This window comes from Cricetulus griseus, chromosome 4 (assembly GCF_003668045.3).
Source record: "Cricetulus griseus strain 17A/GY chromosome 4, alternate assembly CriGri-PICRH-1.0, whole genome shotgun sequence".
Taxonomy (NCBI): domain Eukaryota; kingdom Metazoa; phylum Chordata; class Mammalia; order Rodentia; family Cricetidae; genus Cricetulus; species Cricetulus griseus.
The window spans coordinates 123,132,597-123,151,998 of NC_048597.1; the positions used below are offsets into that span (position 1 = coordinate 123,132,597).

General features: G+C 37.5%; 1 protein-coding gene across 2 annotated transcripts in view; it reads left to right on the forward strand.

Moving 5' to 3' along the window:
• Pgr (progesterone receptor) overlaps positions 1-18,089 on the forward strand; it is a 54,607-nt gene extending 36,518 nt beyond the window's left edge. For both annotated transcript variants that reach the window (XM_027415153.2, XM_035444537.1), the window contains 4 exons: positions 10,835-10,979; positions 13,570-13,700; positions 14,795-14,952; positions 17,934-18,089. In XM_027415153.2, coding sequence (XP_027270954.1) covers positions 10,835-10,979; positions 13,570-13,700; positions 14,795-14,952; positions 17,934-18,089 — 590 coding nt within the window. The remainder of the gene's footprint in view (positions 1-10,834; positions 10,980-13,569; positions 13,701-14,794; positions 14,953-17,933) is intronic.
• The last annotated feature ends 1,313 nt before the right edge of the window (positions 18,090-19,402 follow it).

Below are 19,402 nucleotides of genomic sequence, written 5' to 3' on the forward strand. Positions count from 1 at the left end.
ATTCTACCTGAAAGGTTTGAAATATAATAGATGAATAGTTATTGAACATCCAAGGTTACTTAAAACATAAAACAGATTCTTGTTTGTTAGACTTTCAAAAAGATACATACTGAGAAAAGTTAATAAAGCTTGGTATTCTAATGGAAATGAAGTAATTCTGTGGATGGGTCAGAATGCCCAGGTTTCCATTCGCTTTATTTCAGCTGACAGGCCTTGGACAGCCAACTTTCTCCATCAAAGAAAGTTATGAACATTTAAAACTTACTGTGAATTGATAGATCTTTACTAAGCAAATGTCATAATAGCATTGATGAAATTATTGTTCTTAAATGGGTTCTCAGCTGTGGTCTTAATTTTCCATTTTTCCATTCTTAGGAGATGGTGATCCCTTGGCTATCATTGCTATGAGTTACTATTCCCTTTGTTTGCATTTTTGGAGACTATTGTTGAAGGAGATTTACTGTCAGTTGTAAACTTAGAAAAGAGAGCAATTAAAAAGAACATTTATTCATTTTAGATAAAAGCTGTTTTTAAGTTCAAATGTTTTATATCAAGATATTTTGACCTCCACACAAACTTGAAAAATGATGAGAAGAAGTTTGTGTATTGAATTTGGTGGCAACTTTTTAAATGCTGCAGAATATAATTTATATGTGGCAAATCAAAGCAATATCCACACCTTTATGTGTCCCTGTGTTTCTGTTAATGATGCACAAGGGCAACACTGAGATGATAAAATTTATACTGACAGTGCTCTCTTTAAACCACACTGGCACAATGCATTTATTTTTTGGTTTGGGGTTTTTTTGTTGTTTGGGTGTTTTTTTAGACAGGGTTTCTTTGTGTATCCTTGGCTATCCTAGAATTAGCTCTGTAGAGTAGGCTGCCTAGGACACAAATAGTGTGTTTAAAGGGACACTGCTAATGGATGCAGAGTTGGTCCAGGAATAGGTAACTAACATTCCTCTGAGAACACCTGAAAAAGACATGCATTTGATATTGTTCTTGTTGCCTTCCTCAGTGCTGTGGACCACTAACTAGAAACTTAAGGAAGCCAAGGTTTATGTTGGCGCTGTCCATCGCATAGGAAGGCTGGTGGTGGGAAGAATACAGCAACTGGTTACATTGTACCTACAGTCAGGAGGGAGAAAGATGAACACAGGTGTTCAGTGAGCTTTCACCTTTGTGTCCAGTCTGCATCCCAAGAATGGATGGTGGATCTTCTCTCTCATTGCAGACAGGCCAGGGTTTTAGCTCCTTGCTGGTTCTAAATCCAGGCAAGTTAGCAGGCAAGAGCAACCATTAGCATGACCCAGTGTTAGTAGATACTGATGACGTCATCTGACTCTACATAAGGCTGGTCACACAAAGTCCTTACTCAGTAACTAATGAATGCCAGCCGCATACCTGCTGAGTTCAGATCCTCATATTAAACAGTGTTGCTGGGAAGAAAAGTCAGATGGAGGGCTCATGTCGTGAATGCAGGAGATGTAGCACACCTTCATTCTGGGCACTGGTTATGCACAGAAGAGAAAATTTTATTCAGTTACTCATTTGCAATGATATTAGTAGTTGTGTGGAAAATAGATATTTGTTAAAGGAGCCTTACCAGTAAGCCAGTGGTCATAGCAAAAATGTAGCTGCATTTGTCCATGTACATTGACTGTTGGAAAGCCCGCTGACAGAAAAGCTCACTATTTTGAGTAAATAAAGTGTACGTCAAAATCAAATGAAAAGCATATGTTCAGAGCGATTCAGTGGGTGCTCTATGCATGACTCTGTGGGCATTGTGGCTTCTTTATTTCCCAGACAGGGTTTCCTCTTTTCTTCTTGGTCTTCACTCTCACTGTCGTTGATGTGTTACCATTACTGCAGCTAATTTTACTTCTCTCCAATAATCTTTCAATTTTTTTTTAAATTTAATGGGAACTTGTAAGATGCTGTAACCTAAAGGTGTCATATTTATAAACCACATTCTAGAATACACTCTCCACTTTATGTTTAGTATCTGTTTGTGAATGACTACGTGAAATGCATGTGTGCTTCAGTGAGCACTACATTTCTGGTTAAAGCATGAAGCGATCTACAAAATTTTAAAACTTAACAATACACATTTCCTCTATTAAAGAACTTTCAACCCACAGAGAGATCTAAGATGCCTAACAATAGCATGAGTCAGAAATAAAGGAAATAGGGACAGACAAATACCTTCAGCATTGGGTTCTAAAGGAGGGAGGAAACTTTAATTGTGAAAGGAGAAACCACTTATGTTAGAAGAATCCATCTTCCTGAGGTTGTAAGAAAGGAAAACTGTGAATAAAACTTGGTTAGGAATGAACAACAACAACAACAAAAAAAACAGGAGTCAGTGGCTCTCCAACTTTCAAATGCAGGGATTCTTAAATAGCATCACAAGTTGCATTTTCACTTACCCCACAAGACAGGGGAAGAGTTTAGTAGTTACTGTAAAAATGCATCTGGGTAGGTGAATTCTTGGATACTGCTGCAGCAGGTGATGGCCTTCTGAAGATTTCACCACCAAATTATTCAGAAACTGATGGCAAAAAAAATTGTGGGGGTACTAGCCAAGGAGAATAAAAGCACAGATAAAAATCATAGGCTGATTCAGTAGGGTCTTGAAAGTTATAGAAAGAAAAAAATAAATTAATAAGTATTCATTCCAAACTCAAATTCACCTTTTTTTGTCAGTAAATTGTAGAATTAAAGAGCAGAAAAGTACAGGGCAAACTTTCCCTACCGTTTCCATGTATTCGGTGGCTTTAGCTACCCAAGGCTATGCTTTGGTGCTCTAACCATTGCCCACTTGAACTCATCCCTTCTTGGTTTCAGTGAACCAGTCTGCTTGACATAAGGACCTGAAGACAGGGACAATATTTCCATTATTTCTAGCTCTGAAGCATGAGTCAGTGTCAGTGTGACAAGAATTTTTTTCTTTCTTCCCATGAATGAATGAATATTTCAAATTATTGCTTTCTAAAACTGATGAGAGAGGAATGAAATTGTCTTGCTAGAAGTAAAATTTGACCTGACCAAAGCTTCTATGAAGACTTAAAAAAAAAAAAAAACATTCCTTCACTTTATTCTATTGAAATTGCCATCGCCAATGTTGACTTTTTAAAACTGTTGAAAGTAGCATGTTTGTTCTCAGCCCATGACATACTTCAATGCCTGTGGGGCTGTAACCTCTTCCTGGTGAACCTCATCCTTTGGCATCCATCACTTTCCTTCCAGGTATTTGGTTTCTTCAACAAATTTCAGTCATTACGTTTCTTCTTCCACCCACGGCATACATTTTCCTTGTCCTGAGTTCTGTCCTCTATTCCACTGGCTTCTCATGCTACACATTTTGAATAAGCACATTTGTAGCCTTGATGTTCCCACTCTGCCCTAATGACACTTGAATAATGGCATCAGCCTAGCCCTTCTGTCATGTATTTCAAATGCTCGTAACACATCTCCACACAGATGGCCTCCCAACTCAATATGACTTTACAGTTCAAAAGCCGAATCCATTTTTCTGTATCCCAAAATGGTATCCCAAGCAGTCCTTCAGAACCTTCTTTGCCTCTCTCCTCCTGCATCCCCTGCCCAGTTTGTTGTCAGTTGTATCAACTCCTCTTACTCAATATGTGATCCACTCTAATGTTACTCTCACGGCTACTGATGCAGCTTGGTTTGGTCATCAACCTTTCTGTCTTTACCTACATTTCAGCTCCCAAACAATCCTCTACTCTAACCCAAGAATCAACTTTCTGAAATAATTGTAATCGATCGTGCTTTCCCTTTCCATTTCAGAATAAAGTCTAAATTCTGTATCTTGAAAGCCATAATCCTTCTGTAGCTCAGTTGCTAAAGTGGCAGCACTCCTCTTAACTTCCCTTCATGCCACTGAATCCAAGGTACATTTTCTGAAAGGCTCCTTGCTCAGTTCCCCTGTTCTCATCCCCGGTTGTTTTCTGTACCTGGAGTCTCATCCCTTCACCCACATCTTCTTTCTGGCTTCTAACTACCCTTAACCATTCACACTCTAATCAACTCTTTCCTGCATCTTCCCAGACTGAATCCCAACACTTTCGAAGAGAGAGGTAGAGGCAGGGAAGAGTCTTAAGTTCAAGACTGACCTCTGCTACAAGTAAGACCCTGTTCCCAAAAGGACAAATAAAAAGATGTAGAAATCTAAAGTATGGAATTTATAATAAAGAACTAAGTTGTTTTAGATGAACTCTGAAGTTTTGGTCACAGTAAGTCATTGAATATGTTGGTGATTCATTGCCTATTCCTTTCTGTGACCTGAATGTTAACATTTACATGTTGAACCCCAAGGTCCTGAGATGTGTAATGCTCTGTCTTGGTTTAGGTTCACTATTTCAACTATGTGACTTTTTAAAAATGGAAGTACAACTTGTACATTTTTAGCAGAACTTTGGAAGTCACAGCAAGTCTCACATGCCATCTCTTGTCCTCTACTTGGCTTTTTTTCTAAAGTATTAAGAATTGAACAATTCACAGCCATGTTTTATCAAGAATTATTAGGTCAAGCCACTTAAAAAAAGGACTTTTTTTTGCACTACTTGTTAAGTACAATTAGTCATCATCCATCACTTCCCTATGAGTAGGTTTTCCAGTTTGATTATCATCTCAAATGCACTAAATCTCTCTAATCATTATCACCATGGGAATTTGATCTCTGTGTTCCTGGCTTTGTTTCAGTATAAGATGATGGAATAGTATCACAGTTAATGGGGGGAAAATTTGGACTTCTGAGTCAACCATGTTCAAGTCAATTTAACATTGGACTTTTTCCACAGATACACCTCCAAAAGGTGGAGAGAGTAGGTTATTTTCTGAGTTCCTTTCTATTTGATGAAAATATATATTCTGCTATGAATGTTAGTAACTGGGTAAGTTTTGAAATATTTCAATAAAAGTTGCCTTTCATACTACAAGAAAGTAAAAGACCCCTTATTTCAAGACATTGATAGGCCTAGAATTCAAGAGTGAAACAAAAGAGACATAAGAACACGGATAAAGTGAATAGAAACACAAACAGAATGGGATTTCCAGAAAAGAAAAAAATCACATATGTATAACTTTATTAAACTTTTAAAACCAGTGAGAGACTACTCTAAAACAAAGGCTTAAAATGAAAACTCTAGCATAGTTATGTCAAATATTTAGATATTTAAAAATATATTACAAAAGTAAGAAGTGATCAGGAGTATTATAGAGAATAATGAGTGAATTATTGGAGATCATAATGAACATTCTATTAATAATTGTTTATGTCTAATTAATTAGCCTCACTTTCTATAAGCCTGTCATTTTATCCATAATGAAATTCATATATGCACATAACACATTCTGATAAATAAAATAGCATATATGGAATTATTATTCTGAAAATATTCCAAATATAAATGTCATCATGAATGCTTAATTGTATTGTATATGTAATTTGTATGCATCTATTCATGTATAGAAGCCAACATGTGTGTGTGTGTGTGTGTGTGTGTGTGTGTGTGTGTGTGTGGAAACAGGGGTTGACACTGTCTTCCCCAGATGTTCTCCACCTTAGATTCAAAGACAGAGCCTCTTACTGAGCCTGGGGTTCAATGTTTTGTCTGGACTGGCTGGCAGAAAGCTCTAAGGATTCAGTTGACTCTGCTTCCCCTTGGCTCTGGGATTATGCAACTGAGAAAACCTGGCTTTTCTTATGAATTCTGGGAATAAACACTTAGGTCCTCATGCTTGTGTGATAAGCACTTTGCTGACTGAGCTATTTTCCTAGGTCAGTGATGTCTAACTTGTCTTCCAAATTTATTGCCATTTGCAGCATTTACATTTTAATTATATTTATGTTTTCTTTAACATACAGGAAATGCTTTCTGGCTTATCATTTTGATCTTATTTTATTTTAGGGCACTTTTTCTTTCATATAGGTACACACACACACACATATATGTGTGTGTGTGTGTGTGCGCGCGCACAGGTTCTCACACAGCCAGTGACCTATAACTTACTCTGTAGCCAAGGATAAACTTGAACTCTTAATCCTCCTGCCCCTAGCTTCTCAGAGCTGAGTTTACTATGTATGGTTAATTTGTTTTAATTGGAGATTTCTCCTCAAAATGATTAGTGGCTTTCCTATAGTCATTAATCCAATGAAAAGTCTGTTGCAGGATCCATTGATGAATTAATAAATATTTGCAGATTCCTCAACAAAACTCACAGTTATCCTGAATCTTTAGCAACTGGTTGAATTAGTATCTTTATCTTTATGGTCTAACTTGTTCAATGTAGTATTTACATTGCTAGAGTCAGTAGTGAAGCTTAGACCTTTCTGCAGAGGCTTTGAAGTTACACCTACACATAGCTCTAAATGTGACTCCTTTTAGGAGTCTTCATGGTAAAAAAAAAAAAGCAAATAAAGGAATTAATGTCTCTTATCAATTGATTCTGAAATTTATCAAATAATTATCCAATTTGCTGAAGAGTCAATGACAAGCAATACTTATGCTCTAGATATGTTGTGTTAAATTCACACTTTTTCTGGTATAACATACCATATGCACTTGAAGAAGTAGTTAAGTCTTATGAAAATAAGAAATTATGAAAAGCATATGCCATATTTTTTCTTGGCTGGATGGAGTCTTTCTGCCATAAAGTAAATTAGATTTGTGAATGTTAACACAATCAAAACACAGGAAAACAAACTATTCTAATTGGTAAAAATGAAAGGAGAGAAGGAAGGAAGGAAGGAAGGAAGGAAGGAAGGAAGGAAGGAAGGAAGGAAGATTAGGAAAAGAAAAACCTTTGGATCTCAAATAAGGAATGAAGGAAAACAACCTCTGGAGGGCACCAGGGATGCACTCAACTGAGGTGGAATAAGGCACAAACTGAGACAACAGTGATGGGACAATGAACTGGTGTCACAGATGCATCGCTTGACCTCATCAGCATCCTCTACTACATTCACAGTAAATAACCACACCCTGTCATTGCTGATTCAGATTAAAAATCCTGGTAGTGTGTGCTTTACAGATCACACCAAGCACAATGCAGAGGGAAGCAGGGATTTTATCCATTTTCCCCAGTAGCAGCATTTACTTTTACCAGATTCCAAACAGAGGAACTCAATAGTCAAGCAGAGACAAAGGAATAATGAGAAGCAAAATGATTCGACATTGAAGATGCGCATCAAAAAAAAGCAGGAGGTTGCTGGAATATGGTGGTTAGGGGGCACATTTGAGTTTTCATCTTGAAGGAGACTAAGGAATGCTAAGACAAGTGCCATCCCTCAGCTGTCCCCTGGTGATAGGACCATAGAAATCATGTGCAGAGAACCTGAGTGTCTACCTAAAGGGACCCCATGGCAATGGAGCCATCAAGAGCATCCGCAGAGAACTTGAGTGTCTGCTTCATTATGGTGATGGAGCCATCAGGAGCATGTGCAGAGAACCTGACTGTCTACCTCAACTATTCCCATGGTGATAGAGCCATCAAGAACATGTGCAGAAAGTGGCAGGATACAAGATTAATTCAAAAAAATCTGTAGCCCTACTATATACAGATGATACATTCGTGGAGAAAGAAATCAGAGAAACACCACCCTTGACAATTGCCACAAACAACATAAAATACCTTGGGGTAACACTAACCAAAAAAGTGAAAGACCTGTACTGTAAGAATTTTGAGTCTCTAAAGAAAAAAATTAAAGAAGATAGTAGAAAATGGAAGGATCTCTCATGTTCTTGGGTAGGTAGGATCAGCATAGTAAAAATGGCAATCTTGCCAAAATCAATCTACAGATTCAGTGCAATCCCCATCAAAATCCCAGCACAATTCTCCACAGACCTTGAAAGAACAATTCTCAACTTGTTGAGACCCAGGATAGCCCAAACAAGCCCATACAATAAAGGAACCTCTGGAGGTATCACCATCCCTGACTTCAAACTCTGTTACAGAGCTATAGTCCTGAAAACAGCTTGGTATTGGCACAAAAAATAGACAGGTAGACCAATGAAATTGAGTTGAAAACCCTGATATTAACCCACATGCCTATGAACACCTGATTTTTGACAAAGCAGCTAAAGCTATACAATGGAATAAAGAAAGCATCTTCAACAAATTGAGCTGGCATAACTGGATGCTAGCATGTAGAAGGCTGCAGATAGATCCATGTCTTTCATCATGCATAAAATTTAAGTCCAAATGGATCAAAGACTGCAACATAAATCCAACCATACTGAAACTATTATGAGACAAAGTGGGAAATATCCTTGAATTAATTGGTACCGGAGACTGCTTCCTAAACATTACACCAGTAGCACAGACACTGAGATCAACAATAGATAAATGGAACCTCCTGAAACTGAGAAGCTTCTGTAAAGCAAAAGACACAGTCAGAAAGACAAAATAGCAGCCCACAGACTGGGAAAAGATATGCACCATCCCCACATCATACAGAGAGCTGATCTCCAAAATATACAAAGAAGTCAAGAAGCTAGTCTCCAAAACACCAAACAATCCAATTAAAAAGTGGGGTACAGAATTAAATAGGCAATTCTCAATAGAGGAATCTAAAATGGCTGAAAGACACATAAAGTGTTCAACATCCTTAGCCATCAGGGAAATGCAAATCAAAACAACTCTGAGATACCATCTTACTCCTGTCAGAATGGCTAAAATAAAAAACACCAATGACAGTTTATGCTGGAGAGGATGTGGAGAAAGGAGAAGTCTTCTCCACTGCTGGACATGAGGGAGCAGAAAGTTTGAGTCCAGGGGAGAATAGAAGAAAACAAGAAATGAGATATCATAATAGAGGGAGACATTTTAGGTTTACAGAGAAATCAGGCATTAGGGAAATGTCTGGAGATTTACAAAGATGACAACAGCTAAGCAACAGAGAAGAGGGCACCATAAATGCTCTCCCCTGATAATGAGATTGATGACTGATTTATATGCCACCCGATAGCCATCATCCAGCAGCTGGTGGAAGTAGAAGCCAACACCCACAACTAATCACTGAACTGAACTGGAATCCAGATGCAGAGAAGGACAAGTGATAAGCAAAGAGGCTGGTGAAACCACAGAAACAACTGACATGAACAACAGGGAGCTCTTGGTCCCCAGACTGATAACTGGGAAACCAGCATGGGACTGATCCAGACCCCAGGAACATGGGTGTCAGTGAGGAGACCTCGGAAATCTACAGGACCTCCTGTAGTAGTTCAGTACTTATCCCTAGCATAGGTGTGGACTTTGGGAGCCCATTCCACATAGAGGGATACTCCCTGAGCCAAGACACACGGGTGTGGGCTTAGGCCCTACCTCAAAGGACATGATAGATACTGATGACACCCTATGGAAGGCCTCACCCTCCCTGGGAAGCAGAAAGGATATGTAATAGGTAGGGTTTTAGTTGCTGGGGGTGTGTGGTAGGGGAGGAGGGGAGGGAGAGGGAACTGAGATTGACATGTAAAACAATCTTGTTTCTAATTCAAATTTTTAAAATGGGGGAAAAAAAGAACATGTGCAGAGAACCTGAGTGCCTACCTCAACTATCCCCATGGTGATGAAGCCATCAGGAGCATGTGCAGAGAAGCTGACTCTCTACCTCAACTATCCCCATGACTATGGGACCACTGGGAACATGTGTAGAGATTCTGAGTGTCTAAAAGAGAAAGAAATACCTTCTCCCTCAATAGCTAATGGATTAAATGTTGAACTTGTTTTATTTCTGAGTTAGGTCATTTGTAAATAGATGTTAGTGGAGTTTTAAGGAAATGGTTTTCAAAGAGCTTCATGGAAAGGGCTTCATGGTCACATGAAAGTATTTATTTTTATTTAATCTTAAAATATTAAAACCAATTTCATTACTCAGCTGTTGTAAGTTGCAGTGAGGTTCACATTCATATTCTTCCGCTAGTCTTCCCAGGCTTCAAGTCTATATACTCAACTGCAATCAGTATTCTTGAGGGCCCTCAAGTATGTCTAATTTGGCACTTTTAGCCTAATTGTTTCTTTGCCTTTATTTCAGATTTGGGGAAAACTACTGAAGGACATAGGCAAAACAAGTGTCTTATATTTTCTTCTTTAAGTGTTTCACTGATGCAACTGACGCAAACTCACTCCCACTTCCTAATTTTCTTTCCTTTCCATTAATAACTCACTGGGTCAAAATTGTGCTGTTCATATATTTATGTAATGGTATGGGGCCATTCACTGGAGTCTGGTTGACCTACCAGAGGCCACATCCTTAATGAAAACTGGCTTTCCCTCCCTGAGAATCTATCAGTTTTCTATAGGTCCTCAGCAAAGGGTGGAACTTCTGAGTCTGTCCCTCTCCATGCTGGAATGCCTACTGGCTTGATCTTGTACAGACCTTATACAGATCTTATGCAGGCACTGTAGCTGCTCGGGTTCATGAGGACAAGATATCATGTCAAGAAGATGGTGAAAGACAAATGCCACGTGTTTTCACCCATGTATGGATCCTAGCATTGATTTCCATCATTTTAACATAGTATATGGCATGAAAATGTGTCTCAGTACATGGTGCTGCATGAACCCAGAATGGATGATTAATGCAGTTAGCCATTCCATGCCCACCAACATTAAACCACAGTGACTGATGTTCATGCTGTGTAAAGCAGCTCCCCCTCCCTGCCTTGTCTCTTTTTTAGGCTGTGTTATTTATGAGTGTTTCCTGACTTTATGGAAACATCTCCGTATCCTGTTTCAACTTCCTCCAGATTTTCAATGTTGTTCACATGATTTCTGTGATTGTTTCTTTTCCAAATGTTTGTAGGTTTCCGGAACTTGCATATTGATGACCAGATAACCCTGATTCAGTACTCCTGGATGAGTCTGATGGTGTTTGGCCTGGGGTGGAGGTCCTACAAGCATGTCAGTGGGCAGATGCTATATTTTGCACCTGATCTAATCCTAAATGAGTAAGTTGTGACTTTTGGTGCTTTTGTTATTATCATAGGGGTGTCCATAGTATGATTTGGAAAACTACATTGCAATAGATGATGCTGTATCCAGTGTCCTAAATAACAAAAATTTCCTGGAATTTACCTAGTTTGATAAAGTCACCTTTCTTTACTCATGTACCTATAGATGTATATAGTTTATGTATTTATTTGTTTATTTATCTTGTGTATTGTGAGGGTATGGGTGGGGACACTTACATCACAGCATGGAAGTCAAAAGACAACCTGTGGAAATCCTAGGGATTGAATTCAGGTTATCAGGCTTGGCAGCAGAGACCATCATTAACTGAGCCATTACTCAGTACTCTCCAACACTTACTCATCTGTATTCACTATACATAGTCCTGAGTTTCATAAAGACATTTTTCAATAAGTACATACATTTTGACACTGTCCTCCATCACAACTGCCCCTGCTAGTTCTCTTCATGTCTCTGGACAGTTTTCTTCTACTTTTGTGTCATTGTGTCATACATACATAGACACAATGTATGCATACAATCTAGAATCCACAAATAGGAGAAAACGTATTTGTATTACCAAGTCCAATTTAATTTGCTTAATATGATGTCTAGTTGTATCTGTTTATCTAAAAATAACATAGCTTTGTCTTTCATAGCTGAATAAAATTCCATTGTTGATATGAAGTTTATATGAAACACATACACACACACACACACACACACACACAGAGAGAGAGAGTTTCTTTATCCATCTATGGCCTGGCTACTGTGAATTTTGTAGCAATAACCATTGATGAAAGGTTCTCTACAATCATTTACTTGAAGGCCTTTGGGTGGATATTCAGGAGTGTTTTAGCTGGGTCATCGGTAGATCTATTTTTAATTTTTAAGGCACCTTTATACTGATTTCCATAACTGCTGGACCAATTTATATTCCTAGCAGCAGTGTATAAGGGTTCCCTTCTGCTCACATCCTCATCAGCATGGGTTATTTTTCTAACTGCCATTCTGACTCTGGTAAGATGGAATCTCAATATAGCTTTAATTAACTTTTCCTAGATGACTCATAAGGTTGAACATTTGTAATATGTTTGTTGGACATTTGTACTCCATCTTTTGGGAACTGTCTGTTCATTTCATTAGCTCATTTATTGATTTGGTTATTTGATTTCTTGATTTTTAGTTTATGATCTTTGCATATTTCTATATCAATCTTATGTCAAATGTGTAGTTTGCAAATGTTTTCTCCTATTCTTTTGCTTTTTCTTTATTCAACTTTTCCCTTGCTGTATAGAATCAACTTAATTTCATGCAGTCCTATTTGCAAATACTTGGTATTATTTCCTGAGAATATGGAGTCCTTTTCAAAAAGTTTTTAATCTATGTTTATTTGTTTGAAATTTTTAGTTAAATCCTTTGTATTACTAGTTTGATATTTGGAACCCTTTTCGCCTGTCTTGAAATGTATTTTTATCTTAAACTAATATTTTTAATTTTTTCAAAAACTTAGTGATATTTACATTTAAATATAAATTTAAATGTTTATCATATCAAATTAAATTTTCTGACTTTTGTACTTGTGGAGACACTATTGATTTACTTTTAAAAATTAAGCATAAAATCTTCTATAAATAACTATATTTGATTTATTATATTTAAATAGTTTTCTGCATATAGTTTTCAAATGGAAAGAATTTTTCCATGGTATTGTTTACACTGTTCTAATAGTGAATGTTAAGTTGTAAGCATCTAAATTAATAACTGACACTGTCTAATGTCTTCACAGTTAACAATCTACATGCTTCATTTATTCCTCTTTAACTCATAGTCCTTTGACATAGGCAAGGACTCAGCACCCTTCATCTTACCAGTTCAAGAAACTGGGGCTCGGGAGAACTGGAAAACCTGGCACAGACCTGAGGGGCCAGGATTACCCTTTATCATCAGTGTGGGTATCTTGTCTTCATCCCACTGTTCCTTTAGCTGCACTGACCAATGTTGACATCACAAAATAGCACATGGCTAGAAGAATAGCTCAGATAAGGGGCCTCCATCTTCAGAACTTATGTTGACCTTTTCAATTATTTAATGTTTAATACCATTCTTCTATTTGTTTTTGTGTTTTATCACACACATCGCTTAGAAAAAGTCACAGTGTTATAAATTTTCATGAACCAAAGCAGTCCATTAACTTGTGAACAAGATCATGTTTATGCATACAAATACACATATTTTCAGTAAATAAAGCATTTTCTGGCTCAAATTCTCAATTCCTACAACATTGCTCTTACTAGATTTAGGTATTTAAGTGTGGTAATAAAAGCAAGAAACAATATTAACTTTGATCAAGGTGTATTTAATGTCATTTTTATGTCTAATTTTTTTGCCTTAAAAATTTAGTGCCAACCTATTAAAAAGTTTAGAAACATTTAAAATGCTAAATATTAAGGTTTCTTATTTAAAATATCAGTAAATTCAACAACAGGAAAGACAATTACTGAAATATTGTTCACTGACAAATTATATTACTGCCTGGCTGACAGTCTATTTTTTTTTATTTTTGTGTTGGTTTTCTTTTATGTGTAGACAGAGGATGAAGGAGTCATCATTCTATTCATTGTGCCTTACCATGTGGCAAATCCCACAGGAGTTTGTCAAGCTCCAAGTGACCCATGAGGAGTTCCTCTGTATGAAAGTCTTGCTACTTCTTAATACAAGTGAGTACACAAGTGTGAATAACACTTAGTACCTTACTTTGAACTCACAGGGTAAGTGTCAAAAGTATGATCATATATACCAGGTATAAAACTTAGATCACAACCATGAAGGAGTAATATCCAATATATTGTCATTGACAATTTGGCATTTTTAAAATATTTTTCTGACACACAAGATTAAAATAGCTTAGCCAATTTCTTCATTTTACTTGAAATATGATTACAAATTTATTTATTGAAGTCAGTTTTACAAGCTAAATAATGACATGAACACAATGTATGCTTCGCATTATTAAACCTACTACGCAAACAAGGTACTCACAGTACACACACACACACACACACACACACACACATACACACACACACACACACACACACTTGTTTGAAACTATTCTCAGGGTATGGGAACAGTTGGACTTCCAGCAAATGGCCATAAGAATCACTGACTTGGTGCAGGGGTGTGTGTGTTACTCAAACAGTCCCAGGGTAGGAAGTGAATAAGAAAGACTCAGGTTCCTTCCACATAGAGGCAACACTGGATCATGTGGCCTGGAGTCCTCTGTTGCATCTGACTATAAATGAACACATAAGAAGTGCACGGAAGTTTGGGTGTGAGGCTTGAAATGTGGGGGCACAGCCATAGGAGAAGGGAGCAAAGGGGAACAAAGTCTGATAGCACATGCATCACTAAGCCTTTCTGTGACTTTCCCACACAGAGCAGGCTCAGCCTGCAGCTGGATAATTGATGCTTTGGTTTGCTAGAGAGTCACAGGGAGTTAAGGCCTTAGGATGAGCTGACCTGAGTGACTTTCTGGGCATCATCTTCTCAGGGACTTGTGCTAGTGGCACAAATCTCACATGACTGAGGAAGGGAAGTTGGGATGGGGAGAAGAGTCAGTCCCACAGAGTGCAAGGTACTTCTATGGAATCTATGTGAATGTATTTAACATATCTCATGTATCTTAATACGTAACATTTTGGCCAGAGAACTATCTCTGTGCCTCTGCTGGGATTAAAGGCATGCCTTACCACTACCTGGTTTGCTAGTGTCCACTTTTAATGTAACTGCCACTTCTTGTTATTTTATATAGTTCCTTTGGAAGGACTGAGGAGCCAAAGCCAGTTTGAAGAGATGAGGTCAAGCTATATCCGGGAATTGATAAAGGCAATCGGCTTAAGGCAGAAAGGAGTGGTCCCCAGTTCACAGCGCTTCTATCAACTTACAAAATTTCTCGACAGCTTGCATGATGTAAGTGTTTTGTTTTCCAGATTATTGGTGAGAATTCTGTTAATTTCTAGAATAATTAAGTGGTAGACTCTGGGGCTCAGTTAGCATTTTTTCTTTTTAGATATTCCAGGATCCAAGCCTGGGATATTGTGCCATTAATCTAATCTCTCTCAGCATGCCTAGAACCTAGATAATCCTTCTTACCTGTGCCCAAAAGCTTGTCTTATGGATCATTCTAGATCTTGTCAAGTTGATGACCAAGATTAACCATCACAGTGCGGTTTCCCCAGCTGGTTTTGGTAGTGTAGTGGTTATCACGTTCGCCTCACACAGTGTGGTTTCCCCAAATTCTTGTTTGTAGTTGGATTTTAAAAGACTATATCATCTTTTTACTAGTATGTATATCACTTGAGGATAATTTAATGGCCAAGAAAAATTATCACATTTTATTTCAGAATATGTTCTAAAATATGTTTTTGTTTCAAAATATTAATATAGAAAATAATACACCTATGCCATTTGCTGTTTATTTGTAAATACTCTTGCTGATGGCAATCATTAAGAGATTCATGATTTCCAATATTCCATTCAAAGGCATAAAGAAATCATAAATTAATCTGGGTTATTGTTTTTATACTCTGCTGTGATAAGTAGCCCAGAAATGTCCAACACCAGAGCTAGATTAATGAAACTTAACATGTGTGGGGTATGTGGGGTGTGTGTGGGTGTGGTTGTGTGTGACTTACCAGGTCAGCTTGTGAGCCTGAATTATAAACACTTTATGGAGATGATGAGCTACCAGAATTAAACATTTACAATAAAAAGTAGAGAATAAAATAAGAATAAAAACAGAAACCTGGAGGATAAAGCACCAGTTCAGAAGACAGAAGAGAAATTCACAGAGCCTCAAAGAAACACAATGGTACTGTGTCAAAGAAAGAAATGAGAGCCTTCAAGAATGAACATTTAGCAATAAATAAATGAAACTTTGAGACAATTAAGTACAAAATCAAAGAAATCAAACTTCAACAAAAGTCATGAAATACAAAGGCATTCTCAGTAGAAAATAATTAAAACCTAAGACATGCTAAATCAGATTTCATCCTCAAATTCAAGTTCATAGGAATTTACAGAAGAAAAATTTAGGAAAGTAAAGGCAGGGGAATTATCGTAAAAGCTATGCAAATAGAACGGCATGAGTTCTCTTTTTCTTACTTTTCTTTCTCAGCTTTGAAATGTAGCTTTGCTATGTAGCCCATACTGACCGTCAGCTGGTAACAGGTTTCCATCCTCATGTCACTTCTCTTTGCTGAAGATGTGAGTTTTCTAAATGTAAAGGAATAGAGTACGGGCACTGTGCAATTCATCCAAGGTACACTCTAATAGCTCATCATACCAAGAATAAGAAGAATATCCTAAGCATACCAATGAAAAAGAAACAACTCATATGCAAACCGCCAGCATTCTGAATGACACTGGATCTGTGACAATGCCTGAGTGGTATCTTTAGAACCCCAATGAAAGGAAAACCACCAAACACCAGCAACTGCAATGCCCCCATCAAAGTGCTGCAGAGGACATCTCAAATATAACTGTCGCTGGGAACTACATTAGGATGTGTTCCTGTTGAACAACAAGCTGTAGGCAAAGAAGATTCAAGCCAGGAGGGAAGTGTGGTGATGTCTCAACATAACAACTGGGGGGGAATCAATAAGAAGCCTCTGCTTATTGCTCTGTTCTTGCTGTGACCAGTAAGACAGCACTCGACTCTCTACACCACCTCCAGGGTGAAAATGGAGCTAGGGGGGTTTCTAATATGCACAATCATGTTGATGTGGTTTCCACAATCCTGTCAGAGAAGTTGATTTTAGCTTTGTGCCAAATGGAGAGAAAAATAAAAGAAATAAGACACAGGTAATCAGATTCTGCAAAATAAAAATAGGCAGTGAATGAAATGAAATAGCCTACATGAGGAAACAATACCAATATTTCTAATAAAAATGTAGGATATTGACTTAGCAAAAAATTGGAATATAACAGCAGGAAGATGCCTAGTGAGGAACTCCTGGGGTTTGGTTCTGTTGTTCTTTTGTGATGCATCTTGCATAGTATGAGACTTTTAAACTTGTGTACATAATATATTTGATTAAGCTAGAAGTTGAACCTGTTGATATAGGCCTGTACTCCCCAATGTTTCAGAGGCCAATGCAGGAAGCTCACAAATTCACAGAATTTGTAGTCTCTGAACTACAGGGAAAGTTTTCAGTAGTCTGGGTCACTTATCAAGATCCTATCTCAAAATAAAAAGTATAGGATTAAAGAGAAACTGGCTATATTATTACTCAGTGGTACAGTCCTTAGGTCACATGCCGGAGGCCCTGAGTTCTATGATTTATGTTGGGTTATAGAATAGAATCTATAAATTGTGAGAAAAAGTCTGCTTAACAAATAGGATTTATGAAATAATTGCATTTTGAAAATGTATACCTTTACACATTTGCAAAACTATGTGTATATGTGCATGCATGCATTAAAACAAAAGGGGTTGAAAATTAAATCAAAATTTAAAGAACATTGGAATGTAGCAAATTTCCATTACTTTAAAACATTACACAGTTGGGGCTGGAGAAATGACTCTACACTTAAGAGCCCTTGCTCTTTGTAGAAGACCTGGGTTCTGTTCTCAGTACCCTCATGGCAGCTCATAACTACCTGTAACCCCAGTTCAGTGGATCTGATGCCATCTGCTGTCTACCATGGGCATTGCATGCAAGTGGTGCACATACCTAAATGCAGGCACTCATGCATATAAGATAAAAATAAACAAATCTCTGAAATACCATATTATCAGCATGCTCCATCATGAGTATAAAACATTTTTCCTATTATGCTAGAGAGTGGAGCGTTGGTTTTCCAGTGTTAAAAAGATAATTTATCCCTTTTGAACAGTGTGTGGGCTAATTGTTTTTCTCACATTATCTACCCACTTGTTAAACCAACAGCTTGTGAAACAGCTCCATCTATACTGCCTGAATACATTCATCCAGTCTCGGACACTAGCTGTGGAATTTCCAGAAATGATGTCTGAAGTAATTGCTGCACAGTTACCCAAGATCTTGGCAGGCATGGTGAAGCCTCTTCTCTTTCATAAAAAGTGATGTCTTTGTTTGGTTTTCCTAACAAAAATTGAATTTTGTGCTATGTCTTTTTGTCTTGGTTAGGACAGTCAGGTCTTGTGTCTTTATAATGTTCTTTTGAAAGCCTTACATGTACATGTACCACATTGTATGAAGCTATTGCAGGTATACATACACATTGTATGAACTTATGGGAAAACTTGGGAGATGCTGATTTTTTTCTTTGTAATGCCTAAGTAGAGTTTTTAAGTGTTTTATGTACTCACATTTTCTTTGAGAGTTTACATAGTTTAAAAGGACTAAAACTGATTGTGTGAGTAAACTCTATCTCATTATGTTATTTCATAGTATTCAGGTGAGAATTTTTAACTTTTGCATCTAACATCTAAGAAATCTCCTTAGTGGGAGAAAACACCCCTACCTTTAACAATAAATCATACATGTTACTTCTAGATAGTTTTTTGATCTCCCGAAACTGAACCTTGAAAATGGCAGCCAAGAATGTAATCATTTTGTGAGAAGATTCATAACCTGAAACATATTTTCAAAGAGTTTTTATGCAAAAAAACAAAAATAAAAGAACAAACCAACAAAACAGAACAGAATAATAGAAAGGGAGCTGAAATATGTTGAGGTGTTTGAAACTAGGCAAACTGTGGTTGGAAGCAGATTTATGATGGAGCTAACAAATAGCCATACAGTTGCAGTGACACTATTGAGGATGGGTTTGATGGAGAAGACACCTTCAGATCAGGTCCTGTGAATATCAGAAATCAGAAGGTCTGTTCTCCCCTTGGGATCCCTATTGTTGACGGACCTTGCAAAGTCAGTCACCCTTGGTAGTTCTGTGTCCTTGCTGGTATGACAGCATCTTTTCTGAAAAATGTTTCCCTGTCCCCTCTTCTTCTTAGCATTTTATCAAAGAAGACTGGAAGGGAAGGAGAGAAAATGTGAGAAAGGGAGGACGGAAGGATGGAGGAAGTGGGAAGAAGGGGAGGGGCAAATAGCTTTCCCTTCTTGGGCATAGTGGGTTTTTTTTGTTGTTTTGTTTTGGGAAATGTAGGTAGTGAATCTCAGGTGGAAAATAATTTTAGTGCCTCTGAATCTGAAAGAGATGCTTTAGAAATAGACAAGTCTCAGGTGGAAAGAGTTTTGAGTGCCTACAACCCAATTCTAAGTGAGTTGCTTCAGGAAATCCTAACACTTGCTTAAAATAATGCAACCAGGTACAGTGATGATAAGACATGTAATTCACTTTGTCATTTCTACTTAAAATATTAATTTGAAACACAGATAATAGGTCTTTACGGAAATCAGTTACTGGACATTCGTTA